We start from the raw sequence: 16,727 nt of genomic DNA, 5'->3' as shown, positions 1-16,727 counted from the left end.
GCCTTCTGGAAGAGCCTCTATTTGGCGAAAGGTACAGAGGCTGAGGAGGGACAAACCTTGATCAGTATTTGATTACTGTGCAGGCCTGCATGTGTGGCCTGGCCCTAGAGCAGAGAAAGGGTGAACATGATGCCCATCTCAGAAATGACTCCCAGTATATCATGTACGGTTACCAAATGGCAACTTTTTGGATTACATTCATTTATGTGTTGGAAAGTTTGATGGTGTTATAAATAGGAAAAAACAAACTGGCACAGCATGAATGAATAATGATAAATCACAGCACACTCTGCAGTTCCCGTGATTTTGAAATGCAATATGCATAAAAATCAGTACAAAAAAGACTAATACAAAGGGTTCTTTTTTTTACCTAGGAATCTCTTTATATATTATAAATATAATGGAATTCCAAATGTAATATGATCAAAACAATTAAGACTATTAAGTTTCACCCTCAAAAATTACATTGGAATTTACATCAGTGATTCATTTTGCCCTGTGACAATCACACATACACACTGAGCTACAGAGAAGTCTAGATAAGCCCACACAAACACAGACACATGCTTAAACACACAGACATACAGTGATGCTGACACACACACACACACACACACACACACACACACCGTGTGTATGCTTTTCATAGTCACAAGCTGAGCTAGGAGCTTTGTGGCTTTCAGCTTCAAAACTGCTTACTCCTGCTAGTCACAAGACTAAATGTGTTGAAGTTGGGTTGCTAGGATTTTTATTTACTATTGTTATTCACCACTGCATCCATTGTGATTGTATATTTGTGCAAGAAGACAGGAAGAGAGAAAGAGAGGCAGGGGGAGGTACAGATGAAGAGAAGATGAAGAGAAGACTAAACAGAGTGAAATAAATGTCTGAGGGGCTGTCAAGACTACTCTTCCACTTGCCCTTGATCCCAGATTTGTAAAGGACCATTACTATTCACTAAATCTTTGTATGTACAAAAGGGTGGGGGTGGGTGGGGGTGTGCGTGTGTGTGTGCGTGCGTGCATGCGTGCGTGCGTGTGTGTATGTGTGTGTACACTTATTTCAACAAGAGCAGGGTGGTTTATACAGACATGATGAATGATCAGAAATCACTTGAGCTAAGCCAATACATCTGTCCCCATAATCACGAACGATGGGAACTCAGGCACGTTGGCACAACAGGCTGGCACACTGAACACTTACCCTTGGACCAGTCTCTCCTTGGTCACCCTTGAGAGAGAAAAATACAAATAAAATGAACATCACCATAATAATAGAACATATCATGTTACTGGTTATCTTGCATGCCTGGAGCTACCACTGTCAGATTTGTCTAATTCTTTTGCATTTGCAAGTCCTTTCAGGGCAATGATTGCTCAGAGCTAGTTCTTATTTAGTCCCAGAATAATAAAGAAACCGAGTGCTAAAAGGAGAAAGAATTATGCTGAACTTTATTTGTAGAATGGCAGCTAAAGCCATTTTGAAGAGTAGAGGACTAGCATCGTCCTGTTCCCACTGAGTTTGACAAAGCATCTCTAAATACAGCATAAGTGCTCGTACTCCAAAGCTTACATATGGCCTTGACCAATGATCCTGAAATCAATGGGAATATCCAAGGACAACTTTTGTTTACCAATTAGACACACGATATGTTTGTATCCATGCAGAGAAATATAAGAAACACAGTGGTTACTGTGAGACAGTTGGGAATAACATCTGGGGTCACGAAGCCAAGAAAGAACAAAACGAAGAACACGAGAGAAACGTAGCTCTCTGTGTGCTGATCAGAGGTGATGTTTGTGCTAACAGGTCAGTTCTGCATGTGTGAGGGGTGTTTTGATAGTCCATTATGTGTGCTAGCTTACCTTATCTCCTTTCAGTCCAGCTGGGCCCTAAGAAGTAGAGACAGGGACAAATACATGACAAAGTCTGCAATGTTTGTTTGTTTGTTTGTTTTGTTACTTTTCTGTAAAGAATGTCAGATCAAACCAAAGACATAAACGGGCAGCTACTACATCGCTTTCCATTAAGGTGCAGAAGGAAAACAAATGTTATATAAGAGGGTGGAATCTCCAGCTAGAACAACCATAGCACCTGTTTCTGTCTACAGAGAAAAGCATCTGCATCTGGCTAGGCCTCGTCTTTCTGGGTAAGCTTCAGGTTACTGGACAGCAAGGATGTGGTGTTCAGTACAATAAACACTTCATGGTCTGAACAGGATGTGTGAAGCCACAGGTGAGCTTCAGTGTGTCTCCCCACAGAGAGAAAGCTTTGAGGTAAAACCAACCTCCAGCCAGTATCACTCCTCGTTGAGACCCATGGAACTCAATTGACTATGATTTTTTTTTGTACCAGAACATGAGTTTTAGAATGTCTGGATGGCATGTATTCTCAAAAAACCCTCTAAGTAGTTTATATTTCCAAAGTGGTTTACATTTCTGTGGATGAATAGGTTTCTTTTGGCATTGAGACGGAGAGCAGGATCCTGAAAAGGTGACCTATCTGGAGGTTACGAGTCCAATTCCATCACATTTGTGGCTAGATGGCATGAACAATAGTACTTTGTGCTCTTTACCCAGCATGGGGTAACAGCTACCAGATGGAGATGGACCACTACTGTAAATTGGCTATCAAATGCACACAGCACAAAGGTGCAAATGTATCAAACTATCACATGCAATGAGCTGAACATGGCAAATTTGCACTGCAGGTTCAAACAGAAGGACAAAGATATGTAAATTACCTGGCTGCCTTTTGGTCCAGAAGGACCCTGTGGTTAAAGGCGAGATTTTACAGGTGCAGGAAAAAGAACATGTTAATGTTAACATTAATGTACATTCCTTATTATGTAAATATTTACTGGCTTATTATGCTGCAAATATATTCTTCTTTTCTAATAACAGCCGAACATAATTGAATAATTAACGAATAAATAATGAATCACAAAGACAGCATGCCATGTCGGGTCTTTTTTGCTGATATTGTTGGTCACAAGGCAGAAAATTCTAAGCAAGGGCCTATCTGAGGTTCCTGTAATTCCAGTCAGAACATAACATAACAATCTTACATTTTGCCTTGTCAAACATACTAGTCTTTGTACCTTACTAGCAAACCAGTATTGTGCCACATGCTATCCCCACCCTAGCATAGTCCTGACTCAAATATTTGCACCTAACAGCTACTGAACATCTGACCACTTCTGAACTTGTTGAACACAACAGAACTTGAAAAGAACATAATTTGAATTGGAATCCTCTTCTACAGACATTTTAACAAGCTCTCACTGCATCACACATGTGCACACGTCTCCCAGCTGTCAGTCAATATTAAGCTTTTTTTGGGGGGGGGGTCAATACTCACAGGTTTACCATCCATTCCAAGTGGTCCCTGTTTAGAGAGTAGAGAAAGAAATGAGTGATTAAACTTGGAGCTTCACCACAAAGAAGCAATAAACAACAAAGGGCAGAATGATTTCAGATGGACTCTAAAAGGAGGTGTGGGAACAGCAAATCACAAAGATGACAGGCGAAAGGCGAAGAAAACAAAGGAACAGGATCTCACTCTTAACAGAGTACGAATTCTGGAATTTGCACATAAAAGTAGTAAGTGTCTGTCAGAGGGCCACCAACAAGAAAACCGTAACATGGCTGACAAAAAACAGACTCATTTTCAGTCCTTGACCTGTTTGTCAGTGGCAAGCACATACTTTGTAAAACAAAAATGATGCATAATCTTGAAAGAAGCAAGAACATGTGCTCACAATTTTCTTTACGCTAACAAAACATGAGAAATATGACAAAAAGCAACACCCCTTCTGTGGACCAATGAACTACAGCTTCACATTGTGATGTAAGGAAAGACTTACTTTTCCTGCAACAACCTAAGTCATTCAATCTTGGATGGCAACGTAAAACGTCCCAGCTATTAATGGAGTGATGGAGTTTTTGAAGAAGCATAATGAAGATGACCCTTGACCTATATGGTCATGGGTCCATATATATTTATGCAATGGTCATTTTCAGTGGGACATCTAATGAAACTTCACAAGGCCCTTTGGATTCGGTTTATTTTTTGTGTCACTGAGAAAGCAGGAAAAGGGAAAGGTGAGATGCCAGAATGAGCACATTAACCCCATGTAATGGTTCAAAAGCTCAGACCTGTTCCTCTGTTCCTGTTACATGAAAGAGAACGATGGGAAGGATTAAAGTCAATGAGGGAAAGGCGAGATACAGGAGAGCACAACTCAGAAATAAACACTATTACATAAGGATTTACCAAAGGAAAAAGGGGGAAAGTATAGATTTATCGCATTCGGCTGGCTTCCAGTAAGTTAATTTATGATTTTCCCACCAGTGTTTGCCACCAACATGCACTTCAATTAGTGTAATATAATGAGGTGGTAGAGTGTGGTGACAGCAACATAAAGGTCGTGGGTTCAATAGCCAAGGAGAGCACGTAGGGTCATACCTCTAAAGATGGGGGGATAGCTCAGCAGTTAAGGTAGAAGACTGCTGGTTCAAGCCTTACTGTTCCCAAATTAGCATTGTTGGTACATGAGCAAGGACCTTAACCCTCAGTTGTACAACTTGTACTGTAGTAAGTCACTTTTAATAAATGTGTCAGCTAAATGTCATACAACGTAAATGCCCATATCAGCCAAAAATAATATAAACAATGTGAATCTGTGGGATCCTGGGCACAGATTAAACAGAAGTAGCTTATCCTTGTGTATGAATGTGTACGTGGCTTGAGCTTGGGTTTGGATGTGTGAGTGAAACATTTTTCCCTGGGTGTGCAAGGAGTCCATCTGGGAACGTTTAGGTAGCCTGATCTCCCAGTGGCTGGTCATGATGATGAGACGTGGTGTGCACATTGAGGTCACAGTGGTCATCAGCAAACAGAGACAAATGAATCTCAAGCCCAGAAATGTCATCTGATTTATGGTGCCCAGCTCATGGTGACCCATAGAGCTAAAGTCAAGTGATTATCTCTGCTACTGGTGTGGTTGAGGTCCAGCCCTCATGATCCTCCAGGGTACACACTGGAAAATGGGAATCTTAACCTAAAATGGGATGTAACATCACTTCTTTTTGGAGGTGAAGTTTGTTCAGCCTTGCACACGTTCTGTGTGATGCCGACCAGTGCGGATATCATTGAGTTTGCAGTAAGGTAGAGGAAACTATTTGCCTTGCATTCCACTGAACCATCAGACTTACATGAAAGCCAAGATGAATCTGGACATTCAAGACTGTCAGCATATTTTAGTATTATAGCCACAACAGTCAGCACAATAGCTGTTGCATTTTTCTAGTAAATTTTCATGCATTTCTTTATCCCTTACACAACTACAGTCCTATATGGGGGTCGGGGCACACATCTGACTATAGTGGTAGCAATCACCAAAAAAAACAAAAACATTATATATTCTAAAAGACACAGTCAAACATTTCAGAACAACAAAGTGGTACATGTGGCATTGAACTCTTCGTAGGTGCTTGAAAGGGAGTGGACTCATGCGGTTCTTTTCTTCTTTCAACAGCTGACTGAACAAATAATGCACATCAGTTGCCTAGCTGGAGTCCTGGTTCTTGTTTATTGTTTATACACACTAGGGTAACAACTTCACACATTCCTGATCTCCACAGCTAAGGCGTGTCCCTGTTCGAGATCTGACCAGACAATGTGTGTGTGTGGGGGGGGGGGGGGGGGGCTATTCTATATGGCTATTCTGTCTGTTGTACTCTGTGAACATTCAACGTTTTCTCCATAATACATTTCAAATTCGTTCCAGGTAGCAGGGGCCACTGTGAGGGCAATCAGGAAACAGGGTCCAGTGTGAGGGAGGGTGGGCTTGTACAAGCATTCTAGCTGAAATCTCGTGGTGGCCTCAATAACATAGTAGTGGCAAGCATGAAGGGTCTTGCTGGATCACACTGAGAGCAAGACCCGGCGTTTACCCGGGCTCGATACCACCGCTGGACCTCACTGCCTCGGTCTGACCTGGAGAAGACACTTGAAATGTCTGGAGAAGGCATTTAAAACACGTGGCACAAAACTGAAACTCCTACAAGATGGGAACTCTTACACAACTGGAACATGTAGTTACGGGGTCATGTCTTTTTTCTGGTAAATTGTTTACTCATAGAAAAGTCAAATAAATTATCAATATCTATCACATTGAAATCTTTGCCAAACTAATTGGGTGATATAATAATACTTATTGGGTTTTTTTTCTGAAATAAAATGCAGTGGTGAGGGACCAGAGCAATTAACATTCCTTGATAAGTGCTCTGGGAAAAAGTGATGCAGGAGGAGACACAGAGGAGCCCCCTCTCTGTCACAGTTCCATGATCTGATCCCAACACCCACAAGTCCCCGACCACTGTGGGCTTTGTGGGGACAGAGAGGCAGGAGTGAGACAAGCGGAACAAGCATCTGGATCTAATGCATATAAAATCCCAGATTTTTCAATGATACTTTCACCCCAAGGGAAAAAACGTTAATTGGGCTACTTTCTACTCAAAATACATGAAGATGATTTGTGATGCATGACATTCATTCTTCATTCTTCCTTCTCAACTAAAATTTTCTTTGATAGCTGGTGAGATTAAAAAGAAAACTGTGCTTCATACATCTGAACCAAATGGCTATCTACAAAAGAAACCATTTCTCACACCAGGTTCTCGTTTTGATGTATGGTAGGCAGCTGATTAGTCCCAGTGGACTAATCCCCGTATCTTTGTCAAATCTTTTGGCTTTTAAATGTAATAATAGATCTAATAAATGTAATAAAAGATTTAATTTAACAACATGATCAAGGATAAAATATTCTATTCTCAACAATATAATGTCACCATTGAAATATTAAAGTAAAGAAACTCTTTGTTTCAGTGGTGAGGACTTTTGTAACCCCCAGTTGGAAGATATTCAAAAGTAAGTGCACTGAGAAGTAGCAATACTCTAACTGAAAAAGATGAACTTACTCTTTCCCTCTCTCCCTCACTCCATCTCTCCCTCACTCCATCTCTCCCTCCTTTGTTCTGTGTTTACCCACTTCGGCGAAGCTCCCTGTGGACTGTTTGCAAACGAACGCTTGTTGCGCTGAAAGCCCGAAGCCGCAGAGAAAGATGGACGCAGGTGGGTTTATGATGGCAGCAGAATTCCTGTGTTGTTTTCTGGGGCTTTGTGCGTTCTGCAGTCTGTTTAGTGTAGTACTAATTCAGCCAAGGGCCCTAATGAGAGGGAGCAGCATGAAGGCACCATGTGAGTGGTTCCAGTGGTGGCCAGCATTACAAGCATTATGCATCTTCCCTCTGCCAGAGAGAGAAACTATCCAGCACACACGCACACACGCAGGCAAGCGCGCGCGCACACACACACACAGACACACACGCACGTGCACACACACACACACACACACACAGACACACAGACACACACACGCACACATGCATGCACGCGCGCATACACACACACACATGCGCACGTGCACACACACACACACACACACACACACACACACACACACACACACGCACAGACACACACACAGACACAAGCATGCATACCCACCATCCCAACCACCCACAGATACACACAGATCCAAACACACACACAAGCAAATGGTTCCGTTTCACTATGGCTGTGTGATTTGCTGTACCTGTGATGTTACTGCTGTTACCGGCAGCCCTAACTGAGCTGTATACGACCCCCATTTTTGAACTGAATTATATAACTGGGAGTATGTTGGACTGCATTCTAGATGGTTTAATATAAATATTGACAAGAATTTATTTGAAGAAGCAGAATATTGACAGAAGAAGCAGAGAAATTGCAAACATGTGGCCCACACAGCTTTTGAGGAAACACTGGACAGATCTCTCAATCTGTTCCAGAGGAGCAAGAGATGGCAGAGATAGATGCACTACATCCCATGGGCTCCGGTGACCTCTCAGAGACAGACAGAGCAGACGACTGTTTGTGTCACTCAGTAAACTTTGTCATAGATTTGTGACATGGAGGAACCTGACACAAATGATTCACTTTACAAAGCACATGGTAGTCTGTGAAGGCTGCACAGCATATACGCCCATGACAAACACTGATAGCTTGTGCCAGCATGGGTGAGCCAGACCCAGACTGATGATTATCTGCAGAGGGATATTACTGAAAGAATAACATGCTAAACTAGTCTCCTGCTCACCCACAGATTACAGATTACACCTAAGATAGATGCTGAGACACAGAGATAAATCATGAGACCAGCCACTTACAGAGATAAAGCAAGGTTTGTAATTACCATTCATTTTGTCAGCACACGCAAAAGACAAATATTGAGAGACCCCTCTCTCTGTCTCTTTCTTTATCTCTCTCAATCTCTACTGAGCTTGTGGTAAAGCTTGTGGTACGTCTCTCTTAAGAAACCTATTGAACCCACATTCACATTCACACACAACTCCCCTCCGGGGCAAAATAACTCATGAGACATGTTCACTAACGTTACCAGACCACTTATGAGATCAGATAGACAGTAAATTACTTAGTGAGGAATTAAACACAACAGGGTGTCATCCACCTCATGACTAAAAGCAAATTAACCACAAACTTGCCAAAACCTCAGCAGAATTGCTGAACCACTGCCTCATTATTGTGCTCCTTGTTGATCTCCTGACAGCCACTAGAGGGCATTAGACCATCATCATATACAGAATGAGGATTATACCAATTACAAGAGTTTATGACATACTCACTAGCAAACAATTGCAAACCATTGCCATGCATTGTTTCACTGTGATGTAAGTGGTAAGAGATATGGAAGGATTGTCTCCTGCAGTATTGATTTTAGTGGCATAATCTAATCTAACTCTATAAATACTCGCGATGACAGACTCCGGTTGTTTATATGAATGTATACTGTTAGTAAAGTGAAGTATCGTGATGAAGGGAGGACTGGTTTATGGCAATTATGTGGCAGCACTAATACATGTGTTGATGACACTTAGTAGTGCCATTAGGGCAGTGGTAGCTCAGTGGTTAAGGTCCGTGACTTGTAATTGTATGGTTGCTGGTTCAAGCCCTGCCATTGTTGGACCCCTGAGCAAGGCCCTTAACCCTCAAGTTGTACTCAGTCATAATTGTAAGGTGCTTTGGATAAAAGTGTCAGCTAAATACCAAAAATGTATTAGTGTGACTATTCTGCAGTCCTTGTATTCCAGAGAGAGGCCTTAGTTGACATTTTACAGTCAGGTGACATTTCCATCCGGTGTACCACTGGAAGTGTACTGTTGGATGTAATCATAAATTATTTGACAAACTGTAATAGAGAAAAAGCAGACTCTGGAAAAGCAGACTCTGGAAAAGTAACAAAAGCAGAAAGCACAGGGACAGGAGGAATATGGCGACAGATGGTTGAGGTGAAAGGAGATGAAAAGTAGCTTTTTGCTGGCAGATTAAGGACGTTTACACATAAAGGGAAGGAAATAAAAAATTTGAAATGAAATTTACCGGGTAGCCATCCCGTCCAGCTTTGCCCTGTTCAAATTCAAAACAGAATCAAATGCAGTAAGATTTGCAGAAAAGTGACTGACACACTCACTGATCATGACCATGTTCACTGTAACCAAGTTCGAATGGCACAGAGAGTAAAACATATCGGTGTTTTCCCATCAGTTCCTGAGTGATGTGGCTGGTGGTCTGTGCAGATGCTGTTCTGATGATCACCACCCAAGAAAGTTAGAAATAGACTTAAAAGGCAAAGTATAAATAGTCAATTGTCTCTGGTCACAACAAACAAATCTTTACGTATGCTGCATTGTCTAGCATCTACGTTTACATCTGGACTGACTTCACACTTCATTAACAACAAGTGAACTTCCTTGATAATCATCTCCTGATACCATAAACCGTTCAGGCTGGCACTGAATCCTAGCACATGTCCTTTTAGGGCCTGGAAGTGAACCTGTTTGCCGTCATTTTATGAGTCTCATTGAATCTTTCAATATTCACTTACCTCTGCCAAAACAGAGACTACACTGATACCTTTGTCAGCATGGAGACAATGATATTCAGGAATGAGGTACTTACTGGAGGTCCTGGAAAAACAACACAAATGGTGAAAATATGTGGTTAGTACTGTGAAATGAGCTGATGGATATATCAGAGCACATATGGAATATTCCTCTGCAATTAGTGTATTGTCTTGTCCTTTTCTTAACATTGTTTAGAGTTTTTAAAGCTGTCCAACTTGTTCAAAAGTGGAGAAAGTGTGTAAAATATCACTGATAGGAAACACATGCATAAACAATAACATAAACAACATTTTATAAAATACATGAGCTCTGGCACAATAAGGGTAACAGTAACCAGCATCAGAAGAGTAAACAAGCTTCTTTTAAGGCTCCTGCATTTTTACACAACATAGTAGATAAAGGCACTTTGCCTAAACACGGGCCACAGTTTTCTTAAGGCAAAAGACAGGAACAAATTACACCCTAAGTATGACAAACTAGCATTAGTCCCCTTAATATTTGACCCAAGGGCAACAGAGATCTGGTGCTGTGGAATGAAATGTAAAGTTTTTGTTTACTTATGCCCACAATCTTAATAAGACTGCCTGCCAATTTCACATAAACAAACGAAGACAAGAGAAGTTCTGACTACTACACAGGACAGCTTATCTCCATCTCCAGAGAGAGAGAGAGAGGGGGTGGAGAATGAGTCAGTTGTGCAGTTTTGCACTGGTACTATTTTCTGCTTGTGTTAAGACTTCCAAATCTGTCTTTCCCGTTCAAATTTTGATGTTGCACAGATTACAATTAGTGGTTATGCTGCCATCACGCTCACATTAAAACAAAGGAAAAACGCTGACATGAGAGGATGCAAGAGGACGCATCCTCACGGATGTGTGTTTACGCAATGCTCTATGCCCCCCGGCCCACCACTGAACAGTAATTTAGTGTGAAGTGATTAAGGTCTTGATTTTGTTGTGCTCTGCCATGCCACTTCTCTAACCTGCTGTGCGTGTGCTGATTTGTCTGTGAAATGTACGCCAACTTTTGGCTGCTTTCTCTCTCTTCCCCAAAGCGGAACCAGACGTGGCACACTGGCCAGCTTGTGCCTTTCACCTTTGCACCTTTCAGATCTGGCCTGCACAGCCAAGGCTACCCAGAACCGACCAAGGCCCAAAGCTAAGCAGACCCATCCGAGGTTCTATTCCAAGATGGGCCATTGGATCTGTGTCAGCAACATGTTCTGCCAGCATCTGAAGTCGGTTTGGGGAACGGATGCAAAGGAGCTGCCATTGTGTTCTTGAGCTGCTCTGATGAGAACTCAGCATTCTTAGATTTGGATAATGAGGAGTGCCGGGTACATAACCACTGTGCATGCTGTCAAATTTTTTAAATTAAAGGTAGTGTAAGTATTGGGACAGTGTACTTAAGGAAACATAAGTACCAGGCCAGTGAATTTTTTTGGAAAAAAACACTTTTTTCTTAATTTTCCAGAAAAAAACGGCATTATGTATTCAAGCATCACTTTTACCTATTAGTTGCTTTGTAATTATGAAAGCATGCACACTCTCACAGGTTCCTCCAACACTGTTTCTAGTACTGGTAACTCTCATAAATGTCTCACTGACTCACTGCCCTGCTCTACTTAATATAAACCCTGGTCTCCCACACATGTGCAGTATCTAATTCTTAATATCTCATCATTAAATCAAGAAGCAACTGAATAACTTCAGTTAAGATGATAATCATTGTAAACATGTGAGTCAGTGTCAAAGACAAGACTATATATGACTCCCATCTGACTCACATCCTTGCATCCTCATGCTTAATTGAGTTGAAATGATGTTTACAGATGAATCATGTATCGTAAAGTGTTACACAATATGTCTGGAAGAAGTAAAAATATTTACTGAAGATGCAAAGTGAGAAATCTGATGAGCAAGTAAATCAAATTGAGTCAAGAAAATCGTAGAAGGCAAATATAGTGTGAGAGAGATTTAAACTCACCAGGATCTCCTCTTCTTCCCATCCTGCCACGCTTTCCAGGAGGACCTGAGAGAAAAGAATGCTGTCCCTCAGGCAAGCAGCAAAGCAGCACATACAAGCAATCATAACATTGGATAAGGTTCTTGAAGGAAAGCTTTCTGTAGACCCAGCCACTGAACTGTACTCTGAATTGTTTCAAACTAGAAATCTTTGAGGTTTGTGATTAAGCCTAAGAAAGTTTAAACATAACGAATCTATTCGTCTTCATATACATTTTACATTTACAACATTTAGCAGACAGTGCTTTGATGTCCCCAAGGAAGAAATCCTTATACTAGAATATTATGCCAGAATCTAAGGACACTGTTAAACTAGAACCTTATCACTATTAAACTAGAATATTATCACCATTAAAGTAGAACCTTATCACTATTAAACTAGAACCTTATCAGCAGAAAGAATACACACTAGGAAAATAGGAAAATACATACAAGGGTTTGTTTTAATATATATGTATATATAAAACACAAAGCACACTCACATCCACCCACACACACACACACACACACACACACACACACACACACACACACACACTCATACCTCACATTGTTTTATAGCTTTGTGTCTACGTGTAATATAACACCTCAAGGCCCAGAATCCCCCCCCCCCGGACAGTTGCCATCAGTAGCCAAGCTCCCTATTTGCCTCTCTGCTTAACAGATTAACCAACCGCGTGTCTTTCCCCAGGGCTAAATCAGTTCCATCAACTGGCCTCCCTATCCTGTCCTCCTCTTCTCTGCTGTGCGGGAGTGTGAAATCGGAACCATACCTGCGATGGGCAGGGAGGAGGGAGCTGAGGTATCTGATGTGGGATACTAATGAGTTCAGGTTGCAGACGCTCCCTTCATTTGCATGATTGTTATTGTTCTAAGCCAACTGGCTCCTGCTGCTCCAGGGTCCGCCCGCCTTCAGGGTGGGAGGGGTGAGAGCAGGAAGTGGCTGTTACCCTTACTCTTCCCCTGCCTTTGTATGAACAGTAGCCCAGTATTCCAGCACTTGCACCAGCAGGTTCCCTAATTCTGATCCTAACTGGGAGAGGCCTGAGTTCACATGCCTGAGTCTCCTTGAGGATCTCCTGGGGATTCAGTTTGTTTTGATGACCGTTGCTTTTCTAATTCTAGTTGTCTCACGCCTGAGGAAGTCTTTTTGTCTGCTGCTTGGACTACGCGATCTCTGCCCATGTTGGATTTCCGAGTCTCTTCCCGTATCCTCTTTCCCACTCTGCCTGACCTTTCATTTCTGAAGGTCTCTGTGCTTTGGTCCACTCCTCTGGGTATGTTAATCATGCTTGTACCGGTGTACATATACGATGACACAGGAGCCGTCGCTCTGCCTACATAGTGAAAATGACTCCGGGCGGCTTTAGCTTTCGGCTACGCTGGCTCGCTGTTTCAAAGCAGTATCTTCTTACAGCCCCTCCCCCACAATCCCACGACATAGGTAAAAATACCCCCCAGTGGCAGAGATGCCCTTCCTGAGCCACAGTCGTAAACACCAACGGGGGCACTGGAGTAGTGATGACTCAATACTGAGGGCCAACACCTATTCCAGCATAAAGGCTATTGAGATGGGGTTTTCTTGAATGGGTCTTAAGTCATTTTTGTGTAGTGTGTACTAGGACGTAGAGTACATACACTCCCATATAAAACATTTCCCATTAAGGATGTATACGCAATCATCTGAGTAAGAGAAGTGCCTGTGATATTTAACAACAAAGGCAAGAAGTCTAGACGTGACCGTCTGACGTTTGACTCTAGACGTGACCGTCTGTCTCCACCGCGAGTGTTCGTCTTGCAGGATGTCACGGGAAGTTAATGTGCAGGCATGGGGGTGGGGCGGCTTAAGTGTATCATTATGTTCCATCCTCCATAAACCCACCGCCTCTGCAGCATCCGCAGCCCCACACACAGCAGTGGTCTTAGAGGCATGCCTTGGGCTGATGTAGCTACTGTGAAAGTTTGTCTAATCCAAACGATTCAGAGACATGAGACTCTCCATTCCACCTACTGTGAGAACGTCTGGGCAACACTTTGTTACTGTCCGAATGAAAACACAGAACGTGATACTCTTACATACAAACAGTCTGTGTTACTCTCCCTTCCTGTTTGCTAAGATGATTTAATACGTTGGAAGCAAATTTAATTTCTAAACCTCTTTGTGTGTGTCTTCAACATATCTTGACAGGCCATCCTTGATATTTTGCTGTGCATGAAAGACTCAACACTTTAATAGTATTCAACACTTCGCCATTATCCTCAATATCTTTAATGACAAATATTTCTCTGCCTAGCAGCACCACAAGAGGTAAGGACTAAGGTACATTTCCTTAGTTATTTTGAGACAACGGGAAATTTTTAGACAGTAAAACCTTTCGATTTTCATTATACTGCAGTGCTACATTATTATCACACTATAGATCTTATTATGGTAAAGTTACATTATATTATTGTGTTGAAAAAGGTTTGAAATACAATGAGTCAAATCATAGCAACCTAGCAATTTTTATCATTCACGGTTATTTTAATTTTTTTAATTATTTTTTATTACCGTTATTTAAATTATAGATATAATCTTAAAATAATTTGTGAACCTGAAAAGGTTACAAAAGTGCATTAATGACTAGCCAAAACTAAACATAGTTGTTGTTGTTTTTGTTTGTTTGTTTGTTTGTTTTAAAACCTTTTGCCTGCACTTTGAAGAATGCTGCTGGCATACCTAATCAAAAAAGATTTCAAGAGGGCCTTAGAAGACTCAAAAGACATGAAATTGCTGGAGCAGTATTTCTAATTAGAGTTTACAGTCTACAGTCTGATAGATAACAAAAGGAAGAGCATGACTCACAAAAAAAAGGCCAAAGGACCCCAGGGTGCATTTCTTTGTTCATGAGTCTAACATTATAAGCATACTAAACAATAGTGCTGTTCATGGGGGACTCCAACAAAGGACAAAAAAATCTCCCCATCTCACTAAACGAGCTAAAGAGCATCTGGATCCTGGAAGAGAGTAACATTTTGGTAAATGTACACAGGAAAGTATGTGGGGAAGACAAAACCCAGCATACCAGCACCAAAACATCATCCTAACTGTGAAACATGGTGGAGAGAGCGTAATGGTATAAGGCTGCTTTAATGCCTCAGGGCCCAGATGACTTGTCATTGAGAGAACAATGAATTTCAAATTCATTAGAAAGTTTTATGGGAAATGTTAAGCATATGTACATGATATCAAAAGAGTCATGACAATGGACCGTAACATAAGAGAACATCCACAACAGAGTGGCTCAGTTCTAAGAAAGTCTGTATGTTAGAATGGCCACAAGTGTTGACCTCAGGTCTATGGAACTGCTGTGGAATGATCTGCAATGGGCACTTTAGACCAAACAACCCCAAAACATACATGAACCAAAACTGTGTTGTAGTAGGCCCTCCCTACTGCTGGGCACGACTAATGCACAACTACAGAGAATGTTTGGTTAAGGTTTTTGCCAAGAAAAGAGGTTCTGTTACTTGTTGTCAACTATAAGGTATTCTCATAGTTTTTCAAAGATCATTTTTTAACTATTAAAGATGTGACACTGTAAAATGCTTATTTTATTTTGACTTACATGGTGATCACATTTTAGGAGCAATACCTGCTGAAATGTAAATAATTCCAAAGTATTTTTTTTACAAACTCATTGATTCATAATTCAAAATAATTCTGAAAGAATTCACAAACTTTGTAACTGTATTTCATCTGTTTTGTAATGCATATAGTGTATTTTCTGCATCATTTTTATTACATTGATCATTTGCTGACTTTGATTATTTGCTGAAGGACCTCTGGGAATCTAAGACTAGTTAATTATTGATTAAATATCAATATGGCAACTGTCTGTGTGTGTGTGTGTGTGTGTGTGTGTGTGTGTGTGTGTGTGTGTGTGTGTGTGTGTGTGTGTGTGTGTAATAATAGTAATAGTGTATTGTGCTGAGTGCTAAATAGTAGTGCACTGTGAATGTGCTACTTGTCTCTAAAGTTCTCCAAAACCACATCACATGCAGATCACTTATTAGATTTCTGGAATTCCCTTTAGTGTTTTTTACCCTACACTATATTTCTTATTATTATTTTTGGTAAAATATATGGTTTTACAAGTATTACTAAGGTCACTATTTTCAAGAGAATTCACACTTTTTTTCTGAAGCATTTTAAATAAAATATTTACACAGTATTAATACTGGTATGTATCAGTACATAAATACTAGGTAACTCATTTGAACACAATACTATATACTACCTTTTTTTTTAACTATTAAAGCAAGAACTGCTTGCATACACAAATATTCTGCCCTAGTAAAATAAATTAGTGGTGCAGTGTCCCCAAACTCCTTTATGTTAATAAAAGCAAAACATCCAAACCACAGTGCAGCAAACCCTGACGAGCACACTGCAAGTGCATGTGGAGCTATCTGAGCATACATGCATGCATGTCATTGTTAGGTCATGCATAAGTGTATGGGCACAGACAGTGTGTTAACTTGCTCGACCCCAAAATAAACAGCCCAGTGCCCCCCTTGCTTCAGCCGCCCTGCAGTGAAACATTTCCACATGTTTGTTGATGCTGGAAGTGTGGGTGTTTAGGGGAACAGCCAGCTCCAGTATCAGCCTCCACCACATGTTATGGGGCACTCC

General features: G+C 41.1%; 1 protein-coding gene across 7 annotated transcripts in view; it reads right to left on the bottom strand.

Annotated features, from left to right (window-relative positions):
* Positions 1-16,727, bottom strand: part of si:dkeyp-44a8.4 (collagen alpha-1(XXIII) chain) — an 86,357-nt gene that overhangs the window by 13,503 nt on the left and 56,127 nt on the right. For 5 of the 7 annotated variants that reach the window (XM_027016700.2, XM_035532100.1, XM_027016704.2 and 2 more), the window contains exons 3-9: positions 12,015-12,059; positions 10,084-10,091; positions 9,505-9,531; positions 3,361-3,387; positions 2,744-2,770; positions 1,866-1,892; positions 1,204-1,230 (exon numbers count right to left, since the gene is read on the bottom strand). In XM_027016700.2, coding sequence (XP_026872501.2) covers positions 1,204-1,230; positions 1,866-1,892; positions 2,744-2,770; positions 3,361-3,387; positions 9,505-9,531; positions 10,084-10,091; positions 12,015-12,059 — 188 coding nt within the window. Of the gene's footprint in view, positions 1-56; positions 105-1,203; positions 1,231-1,865; positions 1,893-2,743; positions 2,771-3,360; positions 3,388-9,504; positions 9,532-10,083; positions 10,092-12,014; positions 12,060-16,727 lie in introns of all 7 variants that reach the window. The other 2 variants (XM_035532098.1, XM_027016705.2) reach the window with 2 other exon arrangements.

This window comes from Electrophorus electricus, chromosome 12, assembly GCF_013358815.1.
Source record: "Electrophorus electricus isolate fEleEle1 chromosome 12, fEleEle1.pri, whole genome shotgun sequence".
NCBI classification, from domain to species: Eukaryota; Metazoa; Chordata; class Actinopteri; order Gymnotiformes; family Gymnotidae; genus Electrophorus; species Electrophorus electricus.
The sequence above is the reverse complement of the archived record's forward strand: the minus strand, read 5'-3'. Positions and strand labels throughout refer to the sequence as shown.